The sequence below is a fragment of the Oncorhynchus mykiss genome, chromosome 16 (genome assembly GCF_013265735.2).
Source record: "Oncorhynchus mykiss isolate Arlee chromosome 16, USDA_OmykA_1.1, whole genome shotgun sequence".
NCBI classification, from domain to species: Eukaryota; Metazoa; Chordata; class Actinopteri; order Salmoniformes; family Salmonidae; genus Oncorhynchus; species Oncorhynchus mykiss.
In genome coordinates, this window is record NC_048580.1 from 15,292,436 (window position 1) to 15,304,871 (window position 12,436).

General features: G+C 44.0%; 1 protein-coding gene across 5 annotated transcripts; it reads left to right on the forward strand.

Moving 5' to 3' along the window:
* Positions 1-182: 182 nt before the first annotated feature.
* LOC110491433 (ubiquitin domain-containing protein 1) lies at positions 183-12,054 on the forward strand. 5 transcript variants are annotated; one of them, XM_021564880.2, is made up of 4 exons: positions 183-521; positions 893-1,034; positions 8,372-8,599; positions 8,864-12,054. In XM_021564880.2, the coding sequence occupies exons 2-4, from the start codon at positions 947-949 to the stop codon at positions 9,244-9,246; spliced, it is 699 nt and encodes a 232-aa protein (XP_021420555.2). In that variant the 5' UTR covers positions 183-521; positions 893-946; the 3' UTR covers positions 9,247-12,054. The 5 variants fall into 5 exon arrangements, with proteins under 5 accessions (XP_021420555.2, XP_021420556.2, XP_036802182.1 ...); XM_021564881.2 differs by having other exon boundaries at positions 183-418; XM_021564882.2 differs by having other exon boundaries at positions 187-321.
* The last annotated feature ends 382 nt before the right edge of the window (positions 12,055-12,436 follow it).

Genomic DNA, 12,436 nt, shown 5'->3' on the forward strand with positions numbered 1-12,436 from the left:
CTAACCAAATAATACATAAAACTGTTGTGGAATTGCATGGCTATGTGCATATTCTAAATAAATGATATATATGGAAATGTTTATATTTCTATTTATCATTTGACCGTTCATCTGCAAAAAAAATATGTATATAAAGTTAGTTTTGGCATGGTTGATGACTTTCATTTGTTCAAGGGATGCTCCCCACCCCTGGAGGAAGTCGTGACGTGCCACAATCTGACACCCCTGGCCTTGAGCACGCGCAGGCGTAAAAAGTTACTGTTGCTACCCGCACCAGGAAGACAAGGGGATTTAAAAACCTGCTTGAGAAAAATTAGAAAGGTTTGAAATTGACCACGGTGTTAAACGGAGAATCATATCAACAATCATTTTGGTTTACAATCTAAACTATCCGTTTAGAATAATTACCTGGTCGTGAGTACGTGAAAGGTTGTTTACTAATGTTAACTAGCTAAATTAGCTAGGGCTGTCTCGCGCAACGACGGATGGTGGTGTGCGAGTTATCAAGCCAGCGATCTAATGTGAGCTTGCTAACAAGTTGCTTAGCAAATTGTTGTCCACGAAGCTAGCTAGTTGGCACGCTAACTTGTCTAAGTAGAATGTATAGAGGGCAGTCTAGGCATAATGCAATCAATTATTGTTGACATTTATCCCGTTTAGCTTGCTAGCGAGTCTGCACGTGACTACTCCTTTTGGAATGTTGGATCGCATCAAACAATAATAAAGCAGAAGTAGCTAGCCTGCTCTTCCGTGCTTACAATTTAGTTGTGCGACCAGTGTTCACATTCAATCTAACGTTAATTTGTGGACTTTGCTATCAAGAAAAGCACCTTGACCTAGCGAGATAATTTTGTACAGCGGATCTAGCTATATCTAATTGTTTTGGAACTAGGTAGCGGTTGGCTAATAATGGGGCCCCGACATAGTTAGCCAACTGATAATAATCATGGGAGGATGTGTTGGGCGAGAACGTGAGGACACACAGGACCACGGAGCATCCAGAAGCAGTGGAAGAGCACACCGAAAACGTGGAAGTAAGTAATGGTAACTTTGTTGTCTAAGTGCATCGAATAGGAACATAGTTCAACACATTACGTGGTAAATGTTTACCATGTAGTACCGTGTCTACCCATTTCATTACTACAACATATTAACCCCCAGAGAAATATGGATTTCGTCCTTAAGGTTCACTCTTAATAACACGGGTATCCAATCTGGACTGTGCCCAAATAACTGTAGGATACATTTGTAATTTCCCTTCCCCCATCTTGCAGGACACAAATGGACACGAGTTACTTCCTGTTACCCCTCTACCAGTACAGAAAAAATGTATGCTCTCACTACTGTAAGTCGCTCTGGATAAAAGCATCTGTTAAATTACTAAAATGTACCAACCGATGGCTGTATAAATAGCTACCAACACAACTAGGCTAAACCTAATTTGATCAGGGAAAACACCATTGGTTGACTGTCAATACATCATAGTAGTTGAGCTGACTCTTCACCAACAATGTTATCTTGATTTTTCATGTGCAAGTCCATTACCTTGCTAAGATTATTTTCTGCAGAAAAATAGGAGCACACTGCCATGTTTAACCTATTATAGTTTGTTGGCGTTTAGTGACTGATGGAATGTAGATTGCTGCTAAAGCACTTTGCATAAAGACTAAAGCTACAGGCTCCAAATAGCTTAGGTCTAATGAAACACAAATTGGAAACTTCCAAGGGACACGGAAAGCAGTAAGATCCCTCTGCCACATAGGACCTATCAACACCTCTGCCTAATTTAGAAAATGCAATCTTACACTGGACTGTGGGACTGTCATAACACAGTTTCTAAACCCAGAGGCGCAACATCGCAAGACTTCTGGGAAAGCTTGCGAAACAGACCATCCCAGGGTTTGAGAAGTCGATAAGAGAAGACCCGATGATGCATTTCTACGCATGAGCTTTCCTAGCCAACATCACCTTCAAGTGTGATCGGGATTTCTATTGGAGAAGCGGTTTGTCTTTCTTCATACTGTACGGTCTTTAGTCACAATGTGCCATTAGACTTCCTTGGTGTATTATACAACAGGGCTCCCGAGTTGGCGCAGCGGTCTAAGCCACTGTATCTCAATGCTAGAGGGGTCACTACAAACACCCAGGTTTGAATCCAGGCTGTATCACAACCGGCTGTGATTGGGAGCCCCATAGGGTGGCGCACAATTTGCCCAGCGTCGTGCTGGTTTGGCAGGTGTAGGCCGTCATTGTAAATAAGAATTTGTTCTGCCTAGTTAAATAAAAACAAAAAATATCAGAAGACCTCGTCTATAAAGTTGACTGAAGAGCCAACAATGATTTGTAGAGGCTTCAGGACCATGTTTACCAAACCAAGAGGTTCACATTTTGTTTTTTGCCCTCGCACTACACAGCTGATTCAAATGGTGATCAGCTGATTATCTGAATCAGCTGTGTAGTGCTAGGGCAAAAACCAAAATGTGCAGCCCGAGTTTGTGAAACGCTGCCTTAGGAGCAGTGAGTGTTTGATGCAGGTAGACTAGAGGCACTCCCAGGCTGGTAATAAGAACAAGTTGTGTCATGTGCCCTACAGCAGTGGTTCTCAAACCTCTCCCCGGGGACCTCCAGCCATTCCATGTATTTGATCTATTCCAGAGCTAGCACACCTGATTCAACTTGTCAACTAAGTATCAAGCCCTTGACTGCGTGAGTCAGTGAGCGAGTTCAGGCCTGAGTGAGTTCAGGCCTACAACAAAATTGTGAAACGTCTGGGGGTCCCTGAGGAGAGGTTTTCGAACCACTGCCCTACGACAACTGTTCCACCTGGGCTGCGTGCACCAGGCCGGCATGCAGTGTGCCATGTGAAAGCAAGGAGAAGTCCGATGTTTCTCAGTGCCATGTCTCCCATTATGGCTAGAAATGAATACCAGGGTGCTAAGTTAAGGACAACTTGCTGCCTTTTCTTTTCCCTACCTTTATTTAACCAGGTAGGCTAGTTGAACAAGTTCTCATTTACAACTGCGACCTGGCCAAGATAAAGCAAAGCAGTGTGACAGACAACAACAGAGTTACACATGGAATAAACAAGCCAATACAATAAACAAGTCAATGACAGAGTAGAAAAACAAGTCTATACAGTGTGTGCAAAAGGCATGAGGTAGGCAATAAATAGACCATAGGAGCGAATAATTACAATTTAGTGATAAATGAGCAGATGATGATGTGCAAGTAGAGATACTGGTGTGCAAAAGAGCAGAAAAGTAAATAAAACAGTATGGGGATGAGGTAGGTAGATTGGGTGGGCTATTTACAGATGTACTATGTACAGCTGCAGCGATCGGTTAGCTGATGTTTAAAGTTGGTGATGGAAAGAAGTCTCCAACTTCAGCGATTTTTGCAATTCATTCCAATCACTGGCAGCAGAGAACTGGAAGGAAAGGCAGCCAAATGAGGTATCTGCTTTAGGGATGATCAGTGAGATATGTGGGTGGAAGTATTGTTTTATTCTTTGGTGTAGAACTTAATTTGGGTGTAAGCATTTGTTTAATTATAACCTTGGCCAAGTCATGTTGTAGCTACATGTAAAATAAAGGAAACACCAACATAGTGTCTGAATAGGGCGTTGGGCTGCCAAAACAGCTTCAATGTGCCTTGGCATAGATTCTGCGTGTCCTGAACCTATATTGAGTGTTGCAACACTATTCTTATGAAAATAATTATGAATACGTACTTTATTCAACTTGTATATTCTTCCACAAGAAATTCCATAATTTGGTGTTTTGTTGATGGTGGAAAACACCGTCTCAGGCACCGATCCAGAATCTCCCAGAAGTGTTCAATTGGGTTGAGATCTGATGACACACACAAACCCACCCACCCACACACCCTTTAAACGGCCCTATGCTCATTTAAGACCCCTCTTCCAAAGTCACTTAGATATCTTCTAGCCACGGTAGCCAAAATAATGGCCAACTGGGAATTTTTATACATGACCCTACGCATAATGGAATGTTAATTGCTTAATTAGCTTAGGATCCACACCTGTGTGGAAGCATCTGCTTTCAATAGAGTACCGAAGTATGAGTCATAATACCATAAAAACTAGCGGTCAAACAAGGAAATGGTTTTAATCATTTTCCCGCCATTCATATTTCCCATGGGGAATATCAGAAACACTTAAAATAAGGGCTGTGTTTCGTGTAGGCTTACCCTGGCGTGAGGGATAAGGGGACTTATATCTCTCTATCTATATTGATACATCACCTTGTCCAAGAGAGATTTACATGGTTATTGTAAGTGTTTCTAATATTCCCTATAGGAAAAATGAATGGTGGAAAAATGATTGGAACCATTTCCCTGTTTGACTGCTAGGTTTTAATGGGTATTATGACACCTCCACTGTGGGGCTCTATATCCACATCAAAGTTGTCTAGCAACTGGGGCTAAGCCTAGTTGATAGCAGTTTTCTAACAGCTTTTTGGATGTTCCGTGGAGGTTTGGCAGGCGAGGCCAAGTTTTATCTTTAGCCGCAGAATGTCGGGGAGGACTGTGTTTTGTAAAAGGGGACAAGATTGTCAATTACAGGGGTGACTATATGTGTTCACAGTGAATTTGTGCTTGGCCCAAGCCTCGTTTTGACTTTCATAGAATTCATTCCTACATGGCTGTTCTGTTCTGTACTGTCTGTGAAATGGGTACTTCCTAGTCTTGCGGATATGCTTTTAACTTGCAATGTTGGTTCAGGGCTGAAATTGGCCTACTTCAACATTGACATTGTAGGGGTGAAAGCAGGCCGTAGGCCTCTAGGAACAGATCCGCCCTATATTTAGTGTTATCGGGGGAGTGAGGTGCTATGATGTAAGATTGTAACCTATTATTTTGAACCCAAGTCCCAAGATGATACTTTTTAACAGCCACATACAGCCCACCACTACATCACAAGTGTATCTTCGTGTCCTGAAACAATACATAACGTGATCTACAATGCAGTCCTGTCTGTAAAATGCATATTACCAACACCCCAGTGTGGCATTATCTGCCCCTTCGTAACCTCAACAAGCCCCACATGAGGAGCACACCCTGCTATTGCGTGATGTCTCTGGAATGCTTCTCTAATGCTGCGGCAACATGGATTCATGATGGGTGGAGGTGCTCCTTGGCCTAGTGCTGCAATATCTGCATACCTGGAAATAGTTCTGCACGTTTCCAAACTATTTGCTAATCTGATGTTGAAACGTGAGCTGGTAATCAAGGCAACACGTTAGACCTATTCACTTTTTTTCCCAGAGGCCTAGTCTAGGCTATACGATGACTGGAAAGTATACAAGTCCTTTTTCCCAAGACAGCATGTATGTTGAGTTGAACGGACAGTATATGATGTCCCTTACGACAGAGTTTCCCAAACTCGGTCCTGGGGCCTCCCCTGGTGCACATTTAGTTGTTGTTTTTTGCCCCTAGGACTACACAGCTGATTCAAGTAACCAACTCATCATCAAGCTTGGATTATTTGAATCAGCTAGGGACAAAACCAAAACAGGCCCCAGGACCGAGTTTGGGATACCCTGCCTTACGACATCACATAGTGTTGCACACACAGTTGTGTCCTAGTCCTGTATGCTGCCTGATCCAACAACTCTCATAGACTATTCCATTACTCTGCTTGAGTGCTAGTATGAAGATTATTACACTCTGTATATCCTACACTGAACTACCGTTTACTCCTCGTAAGCTACCTGCACTCTAAATAATTTGTTTGGTGGAAAGGTGACCCTTTTTTAAATACTTGGCAACTGTCTTTGTTGCCCCTCCTTGCTGCACTTGGTTAGCCTAGTTGTCAATGAAGACCAGAGATACCGCTGATCATGTTAGGACAACAATCGCCGCCTCAGCAGACTCTTCTTTGACCATTCAAACACTTGTTTGTTAGCTAACTGGGCCCGTTTAGTACCATGTGACAGACCGAGCCGAAGTCACACTCTGGTGCCAACTATAAAACTCAGCTGCTCAGTTTGACACCAAGTCCTCATTGGAGGCCGGCGACCTACGTCTCCATACCATTCTGAGAGCCTGGCCTGGTGCTGAAGGAACACCTTACCACATTCTGAAAAGTGTTTTCCTGGCTTCCCCGATAGGTGTGCAGTGCTAATCCAACGCTAAGCATGGATTATCTTTCAGATGTACATGGTGTAATACTGTCTGCATATTCTAATTATAAACCCCGATTGAGGGTATAGAGAGCTGTGTGTGTGTGGGGGGGGTTCTTTGCTAGCAATGTAGGGAAAACTGGCAGGCCCAAATACTCCATAAATGTCTTCTTAACTGTTGCATCTATGCTAGTGAAACGTTTGGAGATGGGAACGCCCAGTGCAACTGAGATTGCCACACACTCACTCTACGCTATCCTGGACCGTGTATGGCGCGGGAGGTGGAATTTTATTGTCCAAACACCCCCCCCCCCCCCCCCCCCCCCCGCTCTCGGGAATGCCTCCTTTGCTCTGTCATGCAAACGAGCAGAGCCTAGATTGGTCTTGTTTATGTTGTGTGGCTCACCTGGCTGCCTTGAATCTGGCAGACAGGGGTGGACTTTGGTCATGATGATGTGGAAGAGGGTTTATTATCGCTGGGTGTACTAGTCCTCATGGAATATCTAACGCTGCAAAGGCCTGCTATGGCATAGCCAGAGCAACGTGTAACGTCTATTAGATTCTTAAGTATCTTTCTAGGGCTGTTTTTTTTTTTAAAGAGCTCTAGTCTTCTGTGTCTTGTACAACTTGCTTATATGGTATTATGATGACCTTCTTGAATGTAGGTGATAGACTATCCTATTATAATGAGATTCCAGGCATTGACAGACTCCACGACATTGTTGCTCTAGTTTCGTCCATGGTAATCTCTGTGTCATGATGATGCCCCCCCACATTGTCTAAGCCCCCTCTACTAACATTATTTAATGGGTGTTGGAGATCAATGGCTGCTGGTAAGTCTCATTAGGTAATAGGCTATCTAGTCTATTGTACTTGGAAATTCATATTTGAGTAATTTAGCAGACGCTCACATACAGCGCGAGGTGAGACCACAACATAGAGTATAGAGCACATTTAGGGGATGGGAGGGGCGAGAGACCAGAGGTGGCGGAATGGAGTGCTCTGGTTTGGGTGTAGGGTTTGAGCATAGCTTGAAAGTAAGGAGGGGCAGTTCCCCTTGCTTCTCTGTGGGTAGGCACCAGATTCTTGATGCGAGCATAGACTGGAAGCCAGAGTGTGCGGAGGAGCGGTGTGACATGAGAGGACTTGGGAAGGTTGGACAGTAGACGGGCTGCTGCGTTCTGGGTAAGTTGCAGGGGTTTGATGGCACAAGCGGGGAGCCCAGCCAACAGAGTTGCAGTAGTCCAGACTCCAGACGGGAGAGGACAAGTGCCTGGATTAGGACCTGTGCCGCTTCCGGTGTGAGGAAAAGTCATACTCTATGGATGTCGTAGAGTATGAACCTGCAGGCACAAGTCACTGCTTTGATGTTTGCAGAGAACGACAGCATGTTATCCAGGGTCAGGCCAAAGTTCTTTCCACTCTGGGAGGGGGAGCACCGTGGAGTTGTCAACCACAATGGAGAGGTCTTGGATCGGGCAGGCCTTCCCCAGGAGGAAGAGCAACTCCGTTTTGTTGAGCTTGAGGTAGTGGGCCGACATCCAAGCTGAGATACCTGCCAGGCACGCAGAGATGCATGTCGCCACCTGGGTGTCAGAATGGAGGGAAGAAAAGTAGTTGAGTTTCATCCGCATAGCAATAATAGGAGAGACCATGTGAGGATATGACAGAGCCCAGTGACTTGGAATAGAAATGGCTTAGTGGCCAACAGATAGTTGGAGGAAGGCAAAGAACCTGGATTGCAGCCTTGACAGAGTGATGATGTGGGAGGTACTCCCATTGCCCTATCATGTCTTCCGAAAACCGTCAAAAGGCCAGATATATGCAGCAGACATTCCCTATCATATGCTAGATTGTATATACCCAGATAATCCCCATGCCCAGATAAGAACCTAGAGTTAACATGTTTACCATGTGGATGCCCTTGCCTTGGACATGCCTACGATCTAACTTTGGGAGGTGTTGAAAACAGTTCTGTGTAGCTTAACTATATTTTGTAACAAATAGGCTAGAATGGGTATCTGTACTTTGACATTAGCCCTTGATGTAACCATATGGGTTTTTAGAGAGATGTAACCCAGTATATATTACTGAGCATGTGACTAAAACTGTACCTGTTTCAATGCACTAAACAATGATGTGTAGCGATATTCTGGTACATAGTCTATAGGTTGATTATTAGAAAAGCCTTCTAACAATGTGACTTTTTGTTGTGTCCCTCACTGCAGGTCGCAATGAGCCCCTGAAGAAGGACAAGCCCAAGTGGAAGAGTGACTATCCCATGACGGAGGGCCAGCTCCGCAGTAAGAGGGATGAGTTCTGGGACACAGCCCCGGCCTTCGAGGGCCGAAAGGAGATCTGGGACGCTCTGAAGGCAGCCACCGTCGCCCTGGAGTGCAACGACCACGAGCTGGCTCAGGCCATAGTGGACGGAGCTAGCATCACACTGCCTCACGGTGAGGCACACACACACACGCAAGATATGAGGAAGCTATGATAACCTGGGGGCACATTTGGAATCTGAATAGACTTGAACTGTCAGTACATTTGGAACAATGGTAATATTACACCATGATGTTTTTGCACAACTCTTGACCTGATTATGAAATCTGATTCATGTTTCTCTGATTCATGCCTGAGTCAAGACCACTTCCTGAGCAGTTGTGAAGTAACACACATTTAGCAACGGAACATGTTTTTTTCCCCTGTCTGTGTTCCAGGCTCCCTGACAGAGTGTTATGATGAGCTGGGTAGCCGCTACCAGCTACCCGTCTACTGCCTGGCCCCTCCGGTCAATCTGATCTCCGAGCGCAGTGACGAGGACCCCGGCGACAGCCCCGAGCCCACAGCTGCCCCCAAGAAGGAGTTCCAGCTCAAGGTGCGCCTCTCCACGGGCAAGGACCTGCGCCTCAGCGCCAGCATGGCCGACTCCATCGGGCAGCTGAAGAAGCAGCTTCAGGCCCAGGAGGACATTGACACGGCCCACCAGCGCTGGTTCTTCTCAGGCAAGCTGCTCACGGACAAGACCCGCCTGCAGGACACTAAGATCCAGAAGGACTTTGTCATCCAGGTCATCGTCAACCCGCAGGCCCCCATTAACTAGGTCCCAGATGAAAGGAGGATCGACGGAGGAGCCCTGGATAATGGTTTTACCGCTGATCTGTAAAACAGAGGTGATTTGGGGAATTACAGTTAAGAGATGAACAACAGAAGGGAGAGACTCTGAAGTGCTGCTTTTCAATGTTTCATTGTTTCATTGTTTACCATTAAAGAGTGTGGTTCTTTTCAGTGTGTCACTTCTCTATAGGACGGTTGGTTGATCGATCCAGACGTTTCAGACCACTCACCCTAAGGGGTGTTCACTGTCACTCACCACACTAACTTTGAAGTAAATCATAGCAGAATTGCCCTCCAGATGTGAGACACTGCAGGTGTGCACCGCACGGCATGTGCAAGGGGTCTGCGTCTGCACTAACCAAGTGCCATTTGAAATCGCAGAATCTTTTACGTAGTTTGTAAAGCACATGTTTTTCTGTCCCTGCTCTCTACTCTGGTACCCTGTAATGGATACTTCCCATAATACTCCCTTAAGTGATATACAAAACTTTTTCTCTCATTGTTTAAGTTCTTTTTTTGAGTTAATCTCAAAACAAAGCTTTTTTGCACAGTTGATTTGTACTTGCGTGGTAGTTTGTGTGCCTTCAAGGAAGAAAACAAAACAGAATCCTTAGGGGGGAAAATGCTATTTTTACTGCTAAAGCCTTCTGTCTCTAGATTCAGGAATAATCGTTTCATAGATCCATGCAAATCCTAAATATACTGCTGCGTTTTTCGATCAGGTGTCTATATCAGTTATTGCATTTCAAATGTACAACTGGTGTTTCCATGGATGTAAGCCCCATGTTGTCCCTAATGGTTGCATGCGCCCCCCACGCTCCCATTTGTCAATGTACTGTAAAGTGACAATGATTAGAGAGCCTAGCCCTTGTATGCTGTGCCACATTACAATCCTGAGGTGAAATGGGAAGCTCAAGCTACAGTGAAGATGATAGGAGAACGTCTCTGTTTTAGTATATAGTCGTGGAAGAGGAACAGTGCTTTTCTGTCTGTCTCGGGTGGCACCTCGCTGCACATGAGGTGCTCCTTTACCCTTCACGTCAGTCCTTTGCTTTTCCATCTCTCTCTAAGCGCTTGTGCCTCTTTCTTTTATGGCCTCATCAAAAGAACATAAACAAGATACCCCAGTGGTGGATAGTTAAGCTGGAGGTGGGAAGACTTGTTACCAGGTTATTGTCATCATAGTTATGCTATCATTTAAAGGGATATTTTGGCAATGAGGCATTTTATCTACTTCCCCAGTGTCGGATGAACTCGCGGATACTATTTTTATGCCTTTGTGTTTAGTATGAAGAAAGTTAAAGGTAGTTTCACAAGCCAATGCTAACTAGTGTTAGCGCTCTGACTGGAAGTCTATGGGTATCTGCTAGCATGCTATGCCCTTTAAGGATTTTAGGTTTGTTGTCTGTATTGGCATTTGAACTTTATCCAACTTTTAGCTCAAACAGTTGATCAATGACTGTGCTGGGAATATATTTGTTAACCTTTATGCAAACTTGAGTATTTCTCTCAACTTACAGTGTATGTGCAATGCAAAATAGACCTCGTACCTTTTGATTGTCCCCTTATTTAATATATACAGTAGCATTAGCTATGACTATGTCAAGGTTCTTAGAAACACAACATAGGAGCCTGCTATGTTCAGATTGCTTTGTTGTTGTACAATCAACCTTTGATCTTGTTCAGAGTTTCATATTGCCTTCATCTCTGTTTTGAAATGTTGTCCCATCTATAAAAGTGTTCAAATGGCCACTTTTCTTTTAATGGGATGTCCTCACTATAACAATCATGTACCTTGCGTGAATTGGCTTGCCCCCCCCCCCCCCCACACACACACACACTTTGTGTGACGGTTAGCACATCCATTTGTGCTCAGAAAAATACCTAACTTTGCAATAGGGCCTTTTTTTACAGTCTCCCACCTCTTCTGTGTAAAACAGCAGAGACCCATGTTCTGTTAGCTGTGTTGCTTCATCTTGTCTCAATCCGTCCTTGCAGAATGTGGCTCAAATGTTTGCTTCATCTAGGTTCATTTAGTGCTATGAGAGGTAACGAGATACGTCGGTCTAACATCAATGTACAGTCCCTACATCGGACAGCACAAAAATAGAAACCTCAATGTAATCTATGTGAGGGAGCTGCACGATGTTGCCAGTAAGGACAAATCTGATACCACCGAGCAATGACATCACACAAGGGCCGTGGTTCGATCCAGGCCAGGGGAGCAGGAGAGAGAGAGAGAGACTTCTCTGCTCTTCCTTCAGTTTTCTGAGGCCTGTGAACCTCCCATCACAGTAGTTGGGAGAGATTTCAAGTCTAGGAAAGATCCCTTATGCAGGCAATTAATCAGACACGCTTTCTGTTTTAGTAAGAATGTACAAGTATGTTTTGTATGCATGATACGTGTTTGATCATATGGGGGTCAGATCAGGAGTTTCATTTGTATGTTTCTGTAAAGTCCTATATTAGTCATGGTACACAGGTGGACTCAGTCATGCAGTAGACTAAAGCTGGTAATATGGCCACGGATATTTATTTGAGTTATTTTGTGGGTTACTTTAGGACACCATGTACACTGCTTTATGTTCCTCTCGGACCTCAGATACCAATAAGCCATTGCATTTTAATCAAGCATTTTCACCAGGGTGGATCAAGAGGCCTTGCTCAAAGCAGAAACATGCAAATTGTGTTTTTGTTGATGTCCACAAGGATGTATAAAGATATATATTTAGTCATTTGGAAAAATATAAGTGATTATTATGAGATTTCTGATAATTAAAAATGCTTACAACAACTCGTTTTACAAGTGAAGTGTACATTTATTTATAAGCTGATTTTCAATTACAATTATTGTTAAAGGAAATCTCTCTTAATTTGATCCTGTAGCCAAATCTGTATGTGGCCTTGGACCAGAATATCCTAACTAACCTCTGAATAACAACCAAAGTGAATTTTTATTAGTTTAAATGTTTGTGTTCTCTTGTTCCTTTGGTGATCCATTTTTGAAGTTCAATACTCATTGAATGAACTTTCCTGGACTCGCCCCGCCCCACACAGTGCAAGATCAGGTAATTGATTTGGGTCATACTGCCATCTTGTGGATATACAGTATAATTTTGCGTATTGATTATTGACTGAAATTCTCTTGTGGTGCACTAAACAAACATGAGCACTTC

Bases quoted from the DNA above. Each gene is read 5' to 3' on its own strand.
- LOC110491433 (XM_021564880.2), top strand. From the start codon at position 947: ATGGGAGGATGTGTTGGGCGAGAACGTGAGGACACACAGGACCACGGA. The intron at 1,035-8,371 runs GTAAGTAATGGT...CCCTCACTGCAG, and splicing joins AGCACACCGAAAACGTGGAA to GTCGCAATGAGCCCCTGAAG. The intron at 8,600-8,863 runs GTGAGGCACACA...TCTGTGTTCCAG, and splicing joins TAGCATCACACTGCCTCACG to GCTCCCTGACAGAGTGTTAT.